The sequence below is a fragment of the Phasianus colchicus genome, chromosome 1 (genome assembly GCF_987193195.1).
Source record: "Phasianus colchicus chromosome 1, bPhaCol1.hap1.1, whole genome shotgun sequence".
Taxonomy (NCBI): Eukaryota; Metazoa; Chordata; class Aves; order Galliformes; family Phasianidae; genus Phasianus; species Phasianus colchicus.
Window position 1 is genome coordinate 136,720,005 of NC_143436.1, and position 21,305 is coordinate 136,741,309.

The 21,305-nt window shown below is 37.1% G+C and overlaps 1 protein-coding gene across 1 annotated transcript in view; it reads right to left on the minus strand.

The window, feature by feature from the left end:
- Positions 1 to 21,305, minus strand: part of UXS1 (UDP-glucuronate decarboxylase 1) — a 56,218-nt gene that overhangs the window by 4,128 nt on the left and 30,785 nt on the right. Inside the window, exons 7-13 of the mRNA XM_031605170.2 lie at positions 20,305 to 20,409; positions 18,997 to 19,056; positions 18,002 to 18,123; positions 9,114 to 9,233; positions 3,750 to 3,793; positions 2,553 to 2,613; positions 1,170 to 1,227 (exon numbers count right to left, since the gene is read on the minus strand). Of these exons, the coding sequence (XP_031461030.1) occupies positions 1,170 to 1,227; positions 2,553 to 2,613; positions 3,750 to 3,793; positions 9,114 to 9,233; positions 18,002 to 18,123; positions 18,997 to 19,056; positions 20,305 to 20,409 (570 nt within the window). The remainder of the gene's footprint in view (positions 1 to 1,169; positions 1,228 to 2,552; positions 2,614 to 3,749; positions 3,794 to 9,113; positions 9,234 to 18,001; positions 18,124 to 18,996; positions 19,057 to 20,304; positions 20,410 to 21,305) is intronic.

The window sequence follows — 21,305 nt, forward strand, 5'->3', positions numbered from 1 at the left end:
CTTGAGCAGGACTTGGGCCAGAGCAACACTGAGATCCTTGTCAGTTTCAGCAGTTCTGCATTTTTGTTAGTGTTTTTCCATTGCAAAAGGACTTCACTTGTTCTTTGCCCATACTTTTCAGTCTGACTGTTAAGTACCCATAGTACTTGTCTTCCCTCATGAAAACGCACAGGATAGTTTATCTAATCTAAACTAGCTACCAGTTTATATGCTATCTTACTGTGAGATTTTATGGATGTAGAACTAAATTGCCTCTCCAGGCAGACTGAAACAGGTCAAGTTGTTTGTGAACAAACAGACAAGGTAACGATTATTTTATCTGCCAGATGGGTTTGGTGCTGTGTTTTTCAATCCCTTCCCTGAACTGTGGATTTACAGATGTTTTTCAGTGGGGATGGTTCTCTATTTGAAACACCACATGCATCAACTTCTGTACTGTATGTCTGAACTTGTCTTTTTCAGCCACTTTTTACAGATCTCTCAGAAGCACTCATGGAATCTACAGACTAAAATCCTCAGCTAAGGGCACCAGCATGTTTCATCTCATGAGGAAGCCACATTACAAGACTGTGCACAGCTATTTACTTCCATTCTTGAGGGCTCTGAAGTGCTAAGATATCAGAAAAAGAGGAAGTCAGAGTGTTTTCTTCCAAGCCACATTCAAGGGAGTTGCTGGCAGCCCTTGCAGGAATCACTGGTAGATCAAAGAAGAGTAGAGAAAGACTGGCACCACAGCATGAAGCTTTTTAATGGTAATTGAAGGAGAACAGCCTGCATCATTGTGAAGAATCACCTTGCTACAGTATCTGTATTTCAGCTAGGATATTATGTAAGATGTTTTTACAGCATGCAGTGAGGAAAACTTCACTTTCAGGTAATTATCTAGTAACTTGCATAAACATTATATAAAATTACTGACATAAATCATGCAGATACACTGAAAGAATGTATTCATTTGACTGTTCATGCAGTTTTTTATGAGCTCGGAGGATTTGGATTATCTGATCAATATTTAATTATATGGCCAGGATACAATTAACTTTAAAGTTATTAAGAAATTCAAAGACCAATTAAATTATCTATGTAATACATATACTAATCAAGACAAAATCATCTAACGACAATAAGTACTTCATAAGATCCACTGAAGAATTATTTCTTATACTCACCAACAAGTTTTTTGATTAACTGGGCGAACTCTAGGATTGTGTGCTCTTCTGGGTTTCCCTAGAAATGGAAAGGAATACTCTTTACAATAATAATTTATAACGTGTTAGCTCTTTAGACAGTTCTAATACAGTGATGTTAAACTGAAAAAACTCAATATTATACCTCATCCTCATTTCTACTCAGATGAAAATAATTCGGTGTGATGTGGGGGGTATCCAAAAACCATTATGTAAAGAATAAATAAATAAAATGCATCCCTTAATCACAATAAAATTACACACCCCAATTCAGCAGTGCACACAACCACATCATCAGTTCAGTCTGTACACAACAACTTTGATGAGCTGAGGACAGATGATATAATAAAGACTTCATATATATAAGTACACTAAGTTCAACCAATTTTGCAGTAGTTGATTACTTCCAAATTTACCAATACATATACAGGCTACCTGCTTTCCTATACAATATTTCCTTTCTTAACTCACATTTTTTCAGCAAACTTGCACATGAAAAACAATCTCAGCATTTCAGAATAAAATGTTGAAAGCTTCCTGCTAGCATTAGCTCATCTCCAGACTCAATTTCCTCCATCCCTCGCATTCCTTGTTTTAATATGGCTCTTACTACATCTTGTTTGACCTACAGCTGAACATTTATCTACACACAAATCTAAATGCTTAGTTTTCCGGAGGCAAAACATGTGATGGATTTTAAAATATCAGCATTCAGATAGAAACACAGAAACAAACTTACAGCCACAAAAAAGAAAGAAAGGAAAAAAAAAAAAACAACTAGTGAACTGCCCTGCAGAGTTGAGTACTTGATTTGGCAAAAGTTGACATACAAAGAAATGATCTGGCATGTGCAGCCTTTTCCTATTCTTACACTCACTGCTGAAGGTAAGGTGATAGCAAATGGGACAAAGTAAAAACCTTATTGGAAAAGGTAAGTTGTAAGAATCACAATCAATATTAGAAAATTACCCAATCGAAAATAAACCCATTTTCTTCCAATCAAAGACAGTATAAGTGATTTCTATTTATTCAGAGCTAAGTATCCCTTTCAGTGCTCATTGTAGTTAAAAAAATAATTGGTGTATTTTGCATCCTGATCCTTTTCTTTTCTATTTCATATTCTAATTACATGAATCTTTCTATTAATACAAGCAAAAAACTCTAAAAAATTTCTCATGTTCTTGAAACTATCATATCTTAACACCTAGGTGCTTAATCTTCTCACTTACAAAAAAAATGCAGGGTTAAAGAGATTTTTCATTCTGTTTAGTTCTTCTAGAAATTAGCATCAGTGACAAGAAGGAAAACACAGGTGAAGTTGATTACTGCACAGTAAACTCAATAGAGTGAAGCACTCATACTCACCAAGTTGACAGGACTGCTGACATTGCTGTTCATCAACGCCACCAACCCATTCACAAGATCACTATAAAAAGAGAACAGATTGAGGCAATTTTCACTTCCCCATAAATAATGCTCTCCTCTAAAAGGAGACCTGCCTCCCCAGAGCTCCGTTAAAGCAGATTAGTCAACTGAGAAAGGCTGAAATAAGATTTACAGCAGATTTTTAAATGACTGCATGTCTCCATAGCTTTTTGCTACACAGTCCCAGTCGAAAGATACATTGAAATGAAGGTTAGTTTTACAGGGTTTGAGATATACTGGCTACAATCCCTCCGAGCATATTGAGGAAAGTGAAAAAAAAACAACACCAAAGTTACTCGAAAAAAAAACACTTCGTCTTTCCTCTCCTACACACATTTATTAGATGCCCATTCCCCACATATCCCACATGACACCACCAACATCTGATTTTCAGTTTATTATTTTAATCATCATCTCTCTTTCTGAAAATTTTAAGACAAGTTTGTTAAAAAGAGTGTTTTGGTGTTACCTCCCCAAAGAAAAATAACACAGAGTATTCAGCATGTCTTGGGACATACAAATCCAGATTTCTTTCATTACAGAATACCATCTTTAAAGGAGTGGCTTCTATCACCTCCGTTACTGCTTTCCAACTACCGAAAGAACAGCACTTCCAAGCACATTATGATTAAAACAACCCAGAAGTCTGGCCCTGATGTTTAGCTAACAAAACAACAGAAGATTCTAAGGACCAGACTGACTTTTTATTACTGAAAATACATTCTGGTCTTGCTTATGCTACAAACATCACCTGCTGTAATACCCCCTCAACTTGTTCCTTCCCCTAGAAGGGGACGTGCACAATACTGTCCACAGCAGCCCCAGGACACAAGGTGGCAGCATTGTATTAAAATGCAGAGTGTTAAAAACTGTTCAGACTCGAAGCAGCATTAAGAACTTTCCTATCAGGCACTGGCTGCCCTTAGGAGAACACCGCAATACTTTAATTCAGAGCTCTAAACCAACTAATGTGTTATTCCTTGGTATTTTTTAAAAACTTCAGTGCCTCCTTTCTGAAAGTAAAGCTGGTCTAAGAATGAAAATAGTTCTTAGATTAAAATGAAGCTCATAACTGACCAAGCTCAAAGAATGAGCAAATAAAGTAAACAAGTATCAGAAAGCACAAACAGGGTTTACCTGACATACTGGAAAGCTCTTGTCTGAGTTCCAGGTCCATAGACCTAAAATCAGATGAAAATTAGAGAAGTTACAGAAATGTAAGAATCTTCTCTAGCTCAATTATCTTTTCCTCACTATCCTAGTAAGAAGTGCCAGGGAGAAGCACCCAAGACACAGGCTCTGCATTACAAGATTGGAAAAAGATGTATTTGCAGTCTCTTGGCAAAGTATCTGTTCTTTGAAGGTCTTTTTGTTCTTGGAAATTCCTCCAGCAAGTATACTCTTATGCAACTAATTAATCTAGAATTCTGGACGTATGGAATGTTCTTAGTAGTGTAAGACAAAGCAGTGCTTTGTCCTCTCCCAGCTCACTGAAAGAGGCTGCAGCATGGCATTCAGCCAGAAAAGAGCACCAAATATTTAAAGCAAACCTCAGAATACTATGATGTGGTTACGATGGGCAATTTTTGTTTGCTCTTTAGCAGCAACGAACTTCAAAAAGACCACCAAACATTCACAGTCCCTAAAAAAAAAAAAAGTGATGAAAAAATTTCAAGAAATTAGAAAAATAACAAAGTCAAATTACTTTCTAACTGTTAGTATCTAGGGAAACAGGAGAAAGAATAATTTATAGTAGACATGATTCTCCAAATCACACATCTGTTTGGTGTGGTTTTGTTTTTGTTTTTTTTTGTTTTTTTCTTTTTTTTTATCAAAATATTAGGGAGGGAAAAAAAATCACACCCTGATTTTTAGAACCATAGAACAGCCCAGGTTGGAAGGGGCCTCAAGGATCATGAATCTCCAACCCCCCTTCAACATGCAGGGCCACCAACCTCCCCATTTAATGATAGACCAGGCTGCCCAGGGCCCCATCCAATCTGGCCTTGAACACCTCTAGGGATGGGGCACCCACAACCTCTCTGGGCAGCCTGTTCCAGCACCTCACCACTCTCTCTGTAAAGAAGTTAAAAATATTTTTCTCGGTTTAGACGTTGACACTTTGGAGCAAGCAAATTTTGTTTAAATTCAAAACAGACATTAAAACTACTTAGAATGTATATAATGCTATCAGACAATTTTTTTTTTTAAACAGCTGAAGAGTATGCAGAACTAAAACCCCTAGAACATGAATACTTAGATACTGAAAGCTATTGGCAGGCATAGTTAAGTGGGAAAAACACAAATTAGACTGGAGACGCATCATCATCAGCTACAAAAGAAAATGGTTCTGGAAGGATAGATTTGAAAGCATATTTGTTTTCCTAGGGGACAGGAATGAAACTATAGTTGGTATACAATGCCATCATCCATCCACCTTATTGAGCCTGCTGTCTGAGGCAGATTCCAAGTTCAAAGAATTTGCATTTCAGTAGACACTGGGTAAGATTCTAAGCACTCAAGGCTTTAAGAATTTACCAAATAACTCGTTCTGAGAGAATGGTACCAAAAAAAGCACGCTGACAGCTTGATGGATTCTCAAAGCAAATGGGAACTACATATTATGTACGCACACAACTTCCTGTTTGTCTTCTTTTGGCTCATTGGATATGTTTTAAAGAACTAAGCCATTTGTGCATGATTTCTACAAACATACCTACGTGGTTACCTCTCCCACACGTGGCTTGAAAACACAGCATCGTTTCCCCCTTTCAAATTCTTTTAATAAACCCTTCCTTTTCAACAATAAAGAGAAATGATGGCCATGTTTGCAAGTTGTAATTTTTAAAGGCAAGTAACTAAAAACACCTTTCACTTTGTGACAGAATTTACTTCATTTGAACTACTACTCTGAACCAAGAGGCTGAACACTTGTGTTCAGTTATATATCAAAGAGGTCAATGGTAGGTACTCCTGACAGCCAAATTCTGTGTTAATACTAGGGTGAAATTTTTATTTATTTTTTGAATCTCAACTACTGCTCCTTGCTGATAATTCATTTTATTTGACCTGTTTAGCCAAACAACTCTCCCCTTAGCTCTTTTCTCATTTCCAGACATTTTTACTTGTAGATAGTTATTCCCTATGGAACAGAGATGCTGGGCAAAATCCTTTATTTTATCCGTCATTACTTTCTTGATAATCAAGTCTAGACAGCATGGCTATTATAAAAGAAAAATAAAGCTTTTAATGTTGCCTCCCACGTAACAGCACTGACTCCAGACTTTTCTTACTGATGTTCTAAAATATCCCAAGGATTGCACATTTTAAAACACGATAATCACTCCATATTTGATACTGGAGTAAGTTTTCACATAATTTCCAGTTAGTGCTTTCATTCAATTTTAGTTATATAAGATCGGAGGACTATTTTAAATAAAATTTGAGCAACTAGACTATGAATGAGAAAAATGTTTCAGAGACCAAGTACAGCAAAAGCTCACTGCAAGCACTATTGCAGCAAACATAACAGATGGAAGGATCTTCTGACCCTTTACGAGCTTTGTAGGCTAGATAAGCTTTCTAAATGTCATGTAGAGGCTCAAGACTTCATGCCCCAGTATACTACTCTGGAAGCAATAGGGATAGTGTACAATGCTATAACCCATTATCATACAATTACACACCCACCCATATTTGAATATAAAGAAGTCCTACAAGGACAAAAGTCTCAAAGAAAAAAACTCCATTTTGTCTGCTTCCATTTGCTTACTGCCTTGCAACAAACAGAACTAGCTTCCACCCGTGGCTTTTGGGAGATGGCTTACTGGTAAGAAAATGAAACTCAACATGAAATTTTTTAATGTTTTGAAAAGAAAAACATTCATAAAATAATCTCCTGTGCACTTGCTTTGTTTTATGAGCAGTCTGATACGAAGTCTAATGGACTGCCTGCAGCACTGATGTCAGAAGGATCACATTAAGAGAGGACTGACTGGTTCAGGGACTTGCCTTTTGCTTATATTTTTTCTATCCCACAAAGCATTGCAAATCACTCCCAAATCTAGGGCATCATCAGATAGAAGGAAAGAACAAAGCAGTATCTGGGCAACTAATTACCCTAGCTGTATAGCAGTTGGCAACGTTCATGTTTGAAGAGTGTATTTCTGTCAAAGCCTTGCATTTTTCATCAATAACTAGCTGTTTCTGGGACATGAAGAATGAAATCTGGAATACTGCGAACAAGTATAAAAAAAAGAAACATCCCTATAGTTTCTTCCATACAGGCAGCCTTGTTAACAGATCCTCTATTCCCAAAGCTTTATTAATAAATACACACCCCTAGTCTAGGCAATCTAGGCAGATTTACAGCACTGAAAAAACATTTATTTCCAAACAAACTACAGTAGCTGTGCTAGTGTACAGAAAAGAAATGGAGCATCGCTGTAAAGTAATTCACTTCATTCTAGCCATGATCTGAGGAGGGTGGAGGAGGAAACCGGAGTTTACTGTTGATGTACAACACTTTAACAGATTGTATTTCAGTGCCATTTTTCAACCAAAAGAACCCCAGGCTTGGTCTCCTGACAAGAGCATTCAGCAGTACAAAACATAAAACTCCAGACAAATAAAAAATTAAGAGCAGACTACTTATTTTTGATGACCATTAGAAGATGATGTTTCCTTTTGTTCCAATCGCTTAATATCACCCCTCCAGCACAGAAGCAGCAGAATTCCTGAGAAATTATATTGGCAAATGCTTATTTCCCAATAGGTAGGGCATAAATTTATGTGGCAGGATTCTTTTTCCCCAACCTGTACTGAACGACACATGGTTGTGCAATTAGCCTGTTCAGTGTTGAAAATACTCTTGTCAGTACAGGCACAGCATACTGGGCTCATTGGCTTTCTCACCTGCTCCAGACTGAGCCCTGGCATCTGCAGCTCAGTCAGGATCACACAGTTACCACCACGTTCTTCACAAATACACCTGAACACTGCCAGTGCTTTGTAGAAAAAAAAGTAAATCTCTGGGGGAAAAACAACCTTAAGGGGACATGCACAACACTCACAGGCTGGTTGCTCTAAAATAAGCCTTCAGCAGCAGCTAGGAGTAACAGAGTTGACAACATCCACTGATGGTATGTTAAAAAATAGTAATAAATTTGCTTGAGAGAACAACCACTGACAAACAGCAAGCTAAAAAGCAAATGCTTAACTATAGAGAAGACCAATCTTTCAAAAAAATAAACACTGTGCTGAAGGTAGGTGATTCCTTGGGACAGGGAACAGTCCTAAAGACAGTATTCCTTTCTTGAACACTGTTCAGCTTCAGGTTTTCTCCACAAGAATCACAGTAGTGGAAGTTGCCACAGAATTTTCATCCTTTCCCTCCTGGGATTGTCTTCAAGATACCTACAGGAAGTCCTGGCTGAATTATGCATTTTATAGCATTCCTTTTACTGGAGACTATCTCAGTCTCAGGACAGTTATCCCCTGGAAGGGCAACTTTTTTTGTCATTTATTTGCTTTTTATCAGTTACATACTATTTAGCAGTTTACTGGCTTATCAGAACAAGAGTACTTTGAGTGATTTCCTGGCACTTCACTCTTCTAATCTAGGTAACATTAACAAATTTTCATATGAAAATTTTGCTATATGTCGCATACATTGTATATTTTCCCATGAGCTCAACTGATCTCAGAATCCAAAGTACTTCTCTCCCTGTCTCAAGATATCTCCTTCCATTCATTTTATATGTGCTCATTATTTTACAGTAACAAACCAAACAGGATTAGGACATAAATAAGGTACCCTCTGTGTTGCTAAACTACCAGCAGCATTTTTGGCAGAATTTTGGCTCATGCCAGCACTTGCTCTCCTGATGTTGTAAAACTGTTTAAGTGCTATCAAAAGCCAAGAACCATTCCGAGCAAACAGTCTGGATGTTCCAACTTGTTTTGAAAACAGAAAAATGTAGCTGTATAGATGAGCCATGTCAATGGTTGTTGTCAATGGCAACAAAAACCAGTCCTGGCCTGCTTTACGTACTAAAATGCGACGTAGCTTGAAGGCTTTTAACGTTATGCTACTCATGAAAAGTTAGGCTAAGCTTGCAAAAAGACAGTTAGATGCCTAACTTCCAAAAATGGTACAGAGGAAGTTCCTCAACATGAAGTAGTACAAAGCCACAGTACTCTAAACCTGACCACAAGAGTCGCGGCAGACAAGAGATTCAAGTTCAGGATGACTAAAATACTTTCCTAGATTGCAGCTTGTTTCTACCTTATGATGCATTATCAATACAATCAACAGAACACACCTTTGCACATACAATTCTATAAACATGACCTTGATATACTGCACATTATTTATTTATTTATTTTAACTTTAGAGAGGGGAAACCCTCAGTGTTTTCTAAAATCCAAGCTCCATCACAGCACATGAGCACAGAATATTCAGAACACAACTCTTCACGTCAGTGACAAATTATTACTTACTGTTAGTGGTTCTCCCTGGAGAGCTTGTAGGATAAAATTACTGACAACTCTACCATCATTCATATGCATTCGAGGACCAAAGGTATTGAATATTCTGGCAACCCTTACTTCGACTCCTTCCTGCAGGTGAAGGGAAAAAAAAACATTACTACCTTAGTAAGCATTTCTTTCTTGCCAGAAGTGCGAATTAACTCCCCCCTATCCAAAATCTTTCTTAAAAATTCATTCTGCAGATTTAAAATGCATTACTTTCCCACTATGAAACACTTCAACTTTTTCCACCCAAGGCTTAAGGAGACTTTTTTTTTTTTTTTTAAGATAAGTCTCACAATCACTAGATGTAGTACTGGGGTAGCACTTCCTAAGATTAGAATTGAATGTTTCAGATAAATGTCTTTACCAGTGCTATAAAGAGGCTTTGTAGCCACAATCATTATGTTTCTTAGCTCTTTGCTACTTATTAAGCTGCATAAATTCATGGATTATAGTACAGGTCTTTCAATGCCTTAATTTTTTTCCATCAAGAAGCATTTCTGTCACTGCCTCAAAGTCTTTCAGGAGGATATTCTGCAATGTTTCAAAGTAAAATGCAACAAATGCGAAACTGGGAAACCATCTGGACAAAGAATTTTAATAATGGGAGACCGCAGGACAGAAGTAATCTCTCCAAATACTTTGTTTTTTGACACTGACTCATTTGGATGAGCCACAGTTCATGATAAAACCTATAAGAAGGATTCTTGGCCTTTTGTAAGTTGAAGCATGCATTTACAGTAGCATTACTGTTTTAGAGATGTGCAAGTGAGAGAGGCAAAAGCACATTTAATACTTCAGGTATTACATGGTGTTCACAAATGGGAAAGACCAAGTAGCAAAGGTAGAGCCCAACATTCTTGGTAGGGAGAAGGCCAAGCAACATTAAGTTCTGCTTACATGCAGGTAAGGCTTTAAACTCCATGACAAAATGCTATTTATATTTGCAGATATACTGTAACCTAACACTAATCAGGCAGATAACCTTTGTGCCATATGAACAGCTTGGATCACTCATACACCAAGCTTGTGTCCATCACAGAGCCAAAAAATAACCTTGGGAAGAGCAGAAGCTCCTTCCTGTGCAAAATGCACCATCTGGGAACACGCTCCTCATTTGCAGTTAAAAAAGCATGTCAAACATACAGTTCCAGCAGCATATTACACAGCCATTCCCAAAGCTTCCTCTGTATCTGAAAATATACTCTGGCAGAGTTTCTTGTTCTTCCGTTTTCCCCAGCACTCTAGCTTAAAAGGACACTGACTCCTCCAGAGAGGGATTGTATTTCATGTGGGCTTTCCAGACATTGCCATTAATAACAAGTACTGAAAATGAGACACTTGGAAGCTAGTACTCAAGATAAAAATAACTCATTAAACAATGCTGACCAAAAAGCCTCTCTTGTACTACACAAGCTACAGCAGCAGCCTTGTTTTCCAGCATTGGCTGGAAAATAGTAAGGGCTCTAGAAAAGAAAAACAGTACATGCTGTATAAGCACTTACTCATCATCACAGTGAATGCAGTATTTATCCTCCCTTTTATTTATTTCATCTGTAAAAACCCGTAATGTTGTATTTTAAAAGTCACTAACTATTTATAGAGTTGTCTAGCAAAGCTATTCTAGGCAGCAATCTGCTTTGAAAATCTGTTTTCCCTGCAGCAGATTCCCAATTTGCGCCTGTAAAGCTGTGATCTGTCTTCCCAAAAGAAACTCTTCCGGAAATAGATCTTGGTGCCAATACTCTAATAACTGTCCTAAATTTTCTTTTACCATTTCATGAAAATCTTCTTTGAGGTGATGCTTTTGTTAACTGCCTACAAATACTACTGGAACGCTCTTACCTATACCCTTTACTCTGAATATCAATGTGTTACTTACAACTGACCACTCCCACTAGCAAAGTCAATTACTTCCTTGGACTTCTGGCAGTAAGTCAGGTGCAATCTTTTTATTATAGCCCAGGAGAAAGAAGGAAATTTCTCTGTCCTATGTTTATACTGCTCAACAAAAGAGAGCTTGTGACTAATCCCTGATGAGATCAAATGTGGTCATCTGGCTTCCATCCTCACTGCTTAAAGGAGAATGTTCCTTGGGCAGCCCAAGAAGAGACTGGAAGCAAGTTAGTAAAGTACAACATTGTGAGCTATCAAAACATTTCAGTTGACTCTTATTTACCAGTATGAATATAATAAGCTGTGGCCATATTTCATAAGGACCTTAAGTGAATTTGTCTTACTAATTAAGAGTGCTAAACATTTCCTCCTTGTAAAGTCTGCGGATGCATCTAAACAGCAGAAACAAATTAGAACTCCCTGCACATAAAATCAGGAAAGAGAAAGCTGCAACTGTCTGTTTTCAGACAGACAATGAATTTCATAGACAAAAAAAAAAAATTAGCAGGGAATGCTAATGCCCAGACAGCTGCATGGATAACATTGTGACCTGATACAAGTCTTCACCAGTGCTTCAGCTAAAACTACTAAGATTGCTGCCCTTATTGTATTAGTCACCTTCCTAGTGACTCATATTCTTCATCAATGAGACCACTAATTAACTCTGACTTTTACTTTCCCAAGTCCTGAATTGTAATCATAAAACACAATAACACCAGGATCCATCCATAACATGTTTATAAGCTAAAGAATTCTAACCCTGAGGCTCAGTTTGAGGTATTTCATATATATATATACACACACACACATATACATATATATACACATACACACACACACATATATATATATATATATCAAGTTTTTTTGAACTGTTTTGCAAACATACAGTGATGTTGATGTCAGGATTTCATAAATGGTAAGCCTCTAGACACGCTAAGAAGGGCAATCACAATTGTCTTGATTACTTTTGGTAGAATGCATGTTCTTGAACACAATCCAGGCATATCTCCAGCACTTTCATCTTATGGTTGAATATTACCGTGCTTATAGTTCAACACTTCCCAGATTAGAGAAGCTATTGTATCAGTTCAAGGTCTCTTCATACCATTTCTCGGATCTCTCTGCTAAAATGTTTTATTTCTAGCATTTGCCTCAGCTCGTTTATCTCTTGTAAGTGTTGTATATGGCCAATGAAACAGGCACAAGTCTGTTCTTCCAGCACTTGGATGGGAGTTACTGCCATTAGGAAGACATGTGTATCCACTAAAGTGCATCTGTGCCTGAATTACTAGGATACCCCCTTCAGACAGGGATTTTAACTTCAGTATTTTACTGAACAGCATAGCTTTGGAACATGAGGAGGCAGTTAACATAAACAGTGTAATAAAATCCAGTGAATGAGAGCTTTAACACAGCTTCCATTAAGGGTCAGAAGTACTCCCAACCAACAGTATGTATTTCAAACAATTTTAGCCTTCTGTGTGATAGAGTTCTGCAGAGCTATACTCATGAATAGTATGAAAAGCACAGTTAGAGGTAAAAGGCAGTGCCTTCTCAAAGGTTTCAGAGCAATGATGGCTGAATGAGGAAGACGCATCTTACAGACAAAAATAAGAGGTATACTAAATTGAAAAGAAAAACATCAGAAACAACATTTTGCATCAACAGATGAATGCTGCTACAGATACACTCATTCAAACACTAGCTAAACCAAAAAAAAGGGAGTCAATCTTGGAATAAAAAAAAGCACAAAGTCTTCTTGACTTCAGAATTCAATTTACACAGAACAGTACAAATGGTATCAGGAACAAAGGAACCAAGTTCTCCAATTACCTGAAGGAAATCAGAAAATGGAATTTCTTATAGCACAGCAGGGAAAAACTGAAAAACACAACAACAAAACTTTGAGCACAGAAATTACAAGAAGCTTTCAGACCTGACTTAGGAAACCCGTATTCCTTCAGTCCCAGGTTTGACCTTGTCTAAAGTACAAGGTTATTTAGTAATTGTTACAGCAAAGAGCAGGTAGAAACACTAAAGATAATTCAGCAACAAAAAAGCCATTTTGTCTAATAGGGGCAAGATGACCAGACAGTTTTTTCCTGCTTTATCTTCACATAATTTGGAAAAAACAGTGCAGCTGCACTGACAGAAGAAAGCCTTCAACTGCACACATGCTATGTTTGCATAATGAAGTTCTGGTAATCCAGATACATCAACCAACGCAATTCAGGAATGCATTCTAAGGGCAGAACTCTCCACTTACAGAGGGGCTCTAACTACTAATGATCCAATGAAAAGATAGGCTGCATTTTTATGTTAATGCCTCAGACATTACAGAGTTGTCCTTCTCCAGCTTTTGCCTCACTTTCCTCATGAAGTTACAACTGCTGGAAACAGCACTGTTTCCTCATTCAAAATAGAAATACATAATTAGAAAGACAGAAGTGACCAACAAACAGTACTTGATATTTCAATGGAATTGCCATGTTTATGGGGAATATTAACACAACTGAGTGTGAACGCTCTCAAACTTTGCAGAGGAGTGGAACTGTGAATGTATTTGCTTCCCCCCCAACCCCTTCTACCTGATTTTCAGGTAACAGAACTGTGCTAATGACACCTGCACGTTAAAGGATTCAGTCAGCAGTGCAGCAGGAATGGTTGTAGCATCTTATCTCTTCTTTCCCATAAAACAAGCAGTGCCTGAGGTGCTGATTTTGTCTGTAGCATCTTATAGACTCCTACTCCAATCCTCGCCTCTTTCTATTCCTACATATGAAACTCCTCTATGTGGTTCCTAAAGAAGTTTAAAGAGTTCCAAGATATTTTTTTTATCACTACCACTTAGCTTTGGCCTAGTATGCGTCCCAAAAGTAACCATTATCTGTGGCATTAAAGAGCTGTTCTTTTAACTGTTGTCCTGATGAGATGCAATTCCTCCTCTTTTGCTAATACCACAGATAATCCAACTCCATCCATCCAGAAAAAGCACCAATTCTGCATCACCTCTTAAGCAAACTGCTTGAGATCTTAATATGACAACACTAAAAAGAATGCTGAGTGATTTAAAAAAAAAAAGTATAACGAGTATCAAGGAAGCAACTAACAATAATTAGAGAATACAAGATAAACACATGGAAGACATTTAGAAGAGAATATGTGTTTCCTACCTATTTAGTCAATAACTACAGTTACTCACTATTGATTGCCTTTTCAGTTGCAATTCAATCAAGTTTTCATTACCCCTACATTTTACATCAAGGCTTTTCATGATTACTGAAACCAACTCATTTTGTGAATTAAAGATTAGAAATAAAAGCGTAACTCAATATGCAACAGGAAACCACCCTAGGGCTGCAATTGTAATGCACTTCTATAATTAACTGATTTCAACATCAGTTTGTTATATGTTATCCTCTCATTAGTAAAACAAACTTCATTCCTCTTTTGCCTTTGTTTTCTTCCGCTATCTGTTAAAATTTTTTGGCACCTTGATTTTTTGCAGTCCTGATTCCAGAATATTCTGTAATGCACAGCATGACTCTTGTCCATCTAAAGTTATACTTAATATTTGGTTATCATTACTCAGTTCACTTCTACATGCTAAGAAAGACACCCAATGCAATTCTTGATTGGAAGCCCTACGGTATGCAAAAGCAATTTGAAAATCATCACTGTCTCACATACAATTAGGCCTATCTGCTACCACTGAAGCTCATAAAGTTATACAGACACTATGAAAAAGAAGGGGTGAAAACAGCAGAAGAAAATTAAACATTCCCCTGTGCCATTCCACGGTGAGCAGAAGCACTGCTTCAGGTCTGGAGAACTTCCTAATAGACCAATGATATAAGAAGAGATTAAATCTAGCTCACAAAATGTCCTTAATACACTAAGGTCCAAGTTTGTATTTACAACATGCTTAAGCAAACATACCAGATTCCCATCATGCAGGTAGCATCAGATTGTGACAAGTGTTTAAGTCACAGAGCTGAGTGTAAATGAATTCTGGTCTTCTAGGAAGAACAGTAATTCCAACCACAGATTTTTGAAGCTACCAGCATACTGAATGGCAACTCCTGAACAAAGCCCAGAATTCAAACTGCAATAATATGTGTTCAAACTCCTCCTCACACCCCTCTAACCTCTTTCCACTTCAAACCCCCTCAACATTTTCAGAAAGATCTTACTGGTTGTTTAGGGAACTCTGTTCATTCTGGAAAATGCTGGTACTACATTAACTAGCAAACTAAGCTCTGTGGAGAAGGAAAACTGCTAGCTGTGCAATCATCACATATGTTTCAAGTCATTCACCAGCATACAGTTTATGCCAAAAAAAAAAACCCAACCAAACACTGGTAGGATTACAAAAGATATGCAGAACAGCAAAAAAGGTATGAATCTAGGAGGGAAGAAAAGCTGTTGCTTTAAGAGATTTTCAAAACTATGCCCTGCATCTTCTATGGGCAATTAAGTGCTGAAATAAAGCTTCCCAGAGGGGAGAGTGAGAAAGAACTAAAAAAAAAGTTGAAGGGAAGCTGAAGTCTCAGTCAAACAATGCAACTTAATTTCCAGATTAACAAAGTAAAGGAACTAAAGCCTCCCACAGCCTGAGAAAAGATGCAAAGTAGGTATTCCCATATCCACATGTAGCTTAATCTAAGTGGCTGATCTATGCTCCCATACAAATTTAAGGAGGGGCATCTGCTCCTGGAAGCTTATAGTAAACATCCTCTCAAACTGCACGCCCCAGTGCTTCAAATGAGACGACATGACCCATGAGATGACATGACCCAGTATACACACTTTGCATTCACTGAGTCCTGCATTTCTCCAGCAAACATTTCAACCCTTCACTTTCTAGAAAATGTTCGTATCTTATTGAATGCTATGCTGTGCTTGAACTCCTTGGTAAGGAAGCTCCACAGAGCATGTTTGAAGTTGGCAGTTTTGAACAGGAGATTAAGTCAAGAATTGTTTAACTCAGAGGGTCAAAGCAGTGAAGAGAAATGTTCTGCTCAGGGCAGACTACTGAGGAACTCTGAATAAAGACTCCTCTTTGAATTAAGTCAAGAACTGTTCTGATTCAAGCAGCCTATCTGGAAGTAAAATGTAGAAGTTAGTTTTTATTCTCTGTCTTTAGAAGGATGATTAGATATTAGTAGTTAAGAATGCATACAACGAAGGAAAACTTTTAAAGACATAATAAGCTTGCTTGTCTTTTTTGTTTTGTTTTGAGAAAATTCTAGAAATACTTTACTATGAAATCCTGTAAATCCAATTGCTTTGGGCTACGACACTCCTGATTGATCCCCTCCTTCCAAAACATCACAATACTCATTTTCATAGCAGAAGTCAAATCTTTTTCCACACAAAGGATAATATTTCCACTAATAAGTATAACGTCTGCACTATGAAAAAAACAACTCAGTGTTTTGGAATATACAGGAAGGTGGGGGCAAATTTGGGCAGACTTTACTAATCCATGATCAAGAACAAAATGCAACTGACAGTGCTGCCAATAGGACAGAGAGCTTACTCACATCATGTGTTTTCAGTTAATGCATGTGCAAACAGCAATTCCACCATACAAACCTTTGCAAGTCATTGTAAATCCTGCATAAGTCTTATGGGATTAAGTCATTCTGTAGCTTTAAGAGGCAAGCCCATGATTTTCAAGATGACCTGGCTTGTCCTTCTAAAAAGAATGCTGCGATGTATACCATAAACTCACAGAAAATTCAATACCCTAAAGCACAAGAATTTCTCACACAAAAAAAAACCCAACTGTAATATTGAACTGCGAACCACATTTCCAAACCCAAGAGGGTATTTTGCTATAGTAAAATATAGAACAATGAACAGTACAAGCATACCAAACTTTACTATTTTTAAATGGTTAATGATTTTAAAATGTTCAATTATTTAAAAGAGAACAAAGCAGATACAAATCTTAAGAATTACCTTTTGTTTGGCAGAAGAGTTAAGTGAAAATTTCTACATCCTCTGTACTGAAACACCACCCCTAAATTCCTCACTTTTAAGCTCAATTTTGTCTTCGTGTTTTTTAAAAGAACTTAGGATTTTATTATTTCAAGTTTTTAAATTCTACAGAATATATTATGTTTGACTGATTTTTATCTCTGTAAATTAAGGCTCCAAACACTAAGAGCAGTGAGATGATTTTCTTTAATGCGACACATTTTATAATTGAACAGTCTTCTGGAGAATAGTAGAATAGCAATTTAATTAGACAAGACTCACACGCATGTATGTAAAGAGTCACTGCTGGGTTAGTTAGTTAAGAGTTTCTATTTGGTATTACAAAACCTGGGGAAATTGGCCTGTGTCATTGCAAAAATGTGTTTAAATTGCATTTTAATCTTCGTGTTACTGTATTGGCTAAAAAAATTGTATTACATAACTAAGAATTCATATCTTTCATTAAGGGTTATATTTGTACCTACTTGTTTTTAAGATATTTCTAAAGCAATTTAGAATGCATTGCTTTTATATGAGTACCTACTAAAGAACTTCCCCATTTATACCCACGTATTCTGACTTCAATTATGCTCACTATACGTCCCACATTTATCAGTAATTGCTGTATTCAGGAAAGCATTTTAGTACAAGACCAACTTAAAGCAATCTGTTATCTGACTCCTGATTCATAAGGTCACCTTAGTTTAATCAGTCTAAAAACTATTATACTGGGAGACATAATAAGTCTGTCAAAGACTCAAACACATTTTCTTGCTCATCTGAAATAATAAAAGATGAGAGCAATAAAACTTCTGCATTAAAGAATGCACAGATTTTACAGCCATACTAGGAATGCTACTCATGACATTCTCCTATGCTCTCTCACCCTTACGTACAGATACTGCAGAGTTTCCATTAATTCAGTCTTCCTCGTTACAGAAAATCCACTGAATTTGATACAAATGTGATACCTGCTTCATGTATGCATAGCACATGGTCTCTGCAACTCGCTTTCCTTCATCATAGCAGGCTCTTGGACCTATTGGATTCACGTGGCCCCAGTAATCCTCATTTTGAGGGTGAACTTCAGGATCTATGAGGGAAAGGAAACACTTTATATAAATCTTCTGTCAAAAACATGATTATATATAATTAATATTCCAGTAGATCACTGATGTTAAGACAGTTTATCAACATCTCTCTGAGTTATGTATTTAAAAACCACCAAGTTTCAACATAATTCATTAAAAGTATATTCACTACAACTATGAAAACAACAGCTACAGAAGATACGGGTTTCTACTAAGATAACAGAGTACAGGTAAACAACAGCCCTCAATGGCTTTCCAATAGGAGACTGAGAACAGAGGGTTAAATACAATCAGTCATTTGTTACATTTCCTCACGTTGCTACTGATCTAAGCTGCCTTTTTCTTTTTAAATGGGTTTGAAGTTTACATATATTACCACGGAACTTTCAAATGTTACAGGCTAATGAAAAAACTTCTGATAATTCTAATAAACTCTTTCCAGTTCTTAATGCTGTTCAAAGACATGATTATGGATGAATTAATGCCAAGTCACAGAACAATAAAAAAAATGCAGAGTTTTTACACGATTGGAAAAGCTGGCAGGAGTTTTTCATAAGTACCAAAAGGTTCTGCAACCTGGATGATCAGCACAGTTTGCCTCCTTTCTGACAGATGCAGCTCTATGAAGCACTTGTAAACTCCCTACACAACAGTGGCTTTGAAAAAAAGACAAAGAAAACTAACAAACAGCAGTCTGACCCTTCTTCTGCCATTCTGACTAGAGATTTAAAGCAATTACTAATTCATTTTTAATTGATAAGTACATCTGAAGAAGAAACCAAGTTAAGACAGTGACAAATATCTACTGTTCATCTAAAGGCATGTAAATGCCCTTCAATATTTACATCTCAAGAGCTCTAAACACTTATTCTTACCTCCATACACCTCTGATGTAGAGGCCAGCAGCAGCCGTGCTCCAACACGTTTGGCTAACCCTAAATTTGGGGAAACAGTGAAAGAACATACTTGAAGAAGCACAAGAACCTTTCAGTGACAGTAACTGCTTTTGTGCAATCCTGGTTTTGCTATGTTGAAAGCAAATTCAATTTCTCTTACTAGATAAATCTAGCTCTAAGTCATGTCTGTAGCTCTTAATTTCAAGCTAGAAGACTCGAGAAGCAGCAGAACAACATCTACATGTGTGATGTGTTCAGTGCTGGGACTAAAAGTTATACTGAACTAAGACCAAATAACTTAATATATCCCACCTAAGTAAGGATCAAGAAAGCATAAATCATTCCAGATACTAAATGAGAATCTTGCAACAACACACTGTAACATAGCTAATGGGACAGAAAGCTAGATTACATAAACAAGCTTGTACAGAACATGTTATAGGACAAAAACAATTTCTTCCTACTATTTGTAGTTACTACCCTGTTAAACAGTCTGAACGACGGTACCCAACTCGAGATTACTCTGCTCACCATTTCAGTGATCTTATGGGTTGCAAGTTAACATGGCTCAAAGAAATCACTCATCTACGCTGTACAAATGTCTGATACCACACTGCATCTAAATCATGTAATTCTCTTAATCGAATTCACTTGCATACCAAATGAGAGATGGAATAGAGTCCAGCATGTTTTTTTTCTCTCATTCTCAGTCAGGATCTCTGACAGCAAGTACAAGTTGTAGCATATGCCAAACGGATTAAAGATGAGAGGAAAATGTAGCAAAGGCTTAAGGCCTTCTTTTTTTACAAGCTCATTCCCAGCACCAAAATCAACAGAAAGAACTGAAAATTTTGCCTTGTAATTATCTAGTATGAAGCTAGACATTAAATGTCCCTTCAGCACTTTTGCCAGCCAAGGCACACATGAGATGAACCTTGATGTTCGGGGTTTACACAACTAGTGCAGTTTCACATAGTTCAGGCTCTTAGCTGTTCCTGTGATTTCTGTAATCACTGCATAGGTATTACTCCATAACTGAGTTACAGGCATGGAAGTTCTGTTGCTTTGCTAGCTGAGCTTCCATGTTGCCAGAGCTCACCTGCAGATATAGTTAAGGGAAAAGTACAACTACTCTTCTAAGAGAGAAAAAAAACACCCATTGTTCTTGAAGCAACTTCTTCAGTGCTCTTGACTCATGCCCTCTGTCCTCCCCCCCCATGAACTCTGTCTAGATCATATTACAATGTAACATTGTTAAGTAAGAAGAAAAAAAGGATTTCTACTCACCCAGCATGTTTAATGTCCCAATAGTGTTGGTCTTCAATGTTTTTATAGGATTATACATGTAATTTGGAGGTGAAGCAGGAGATGCTAGATGATAGATCTGGTCCACTACAGAAAGCCAGAGAAGGGAGGAAAGGAAGCATTAATATTTTTCCATGTGATATACAGAAAGAGAAAGTGTATGAAAAAACAAGTAAAGACTACATCAAAAACCAGGACCCATATTTCAGCAGATTTGAAGTTCAAAGCTCTATATAACTAATTGAGAATTTCTCTCTCCACCTTTCTCAGCCTCTGTTTATTTCTACCTTAAGCTAAATGAATTCTACTTTGCTGTCTCCTTATCTGGTAGTCACGCTTATTCATTTATTTCCAGATACTTATCCACATATTAATAAAACAGATTATTTCAAAAACAAGCATGGCAATCTTCTCTATTGAGGTACTTCAGAAGACAGATACAGATATCATAAATGGAATCTGATACAGAGAAGCAAGCACACCAGACATCAGCTCAAATTTGGCTTTGTAACAGGCCATCAAAAAAGTCAGTATATATTCACCAATGCATTTCAAAAAGAACAGTGCACTCCAGAAAATTTAGAGTATTAAAAAAACCTTAATAAGCTGTGTAGAGCAACAGAATCACTCAAACATGGAAACTGAAAGAATCCCAAGATGCTGGTTGATACAAACAAAACATAAGTAATGACAGAAGTCTAAGGCAAATCCTAACCATGAGACCAGCTTCAGCATATTGGAGTTGCAAATATCATCATATGAAATAAGAATCCAAGGTTGGAGATACTACCAGAGCATGTGAAGATGATGGGTAGAAAAGTTAATTAGAATACAAACAGTACAATAAAAGCTGGATTATTTCTTAGAATCAAGATCCAATGCTCAACAAATCCCAAACAGCAAGCCCTTCATAATGTAACAGCTGTAAGTACAAAAGTGCCTTTCTAACTTCTATGTAACATGAATCACAGTGTGTGCAGTCA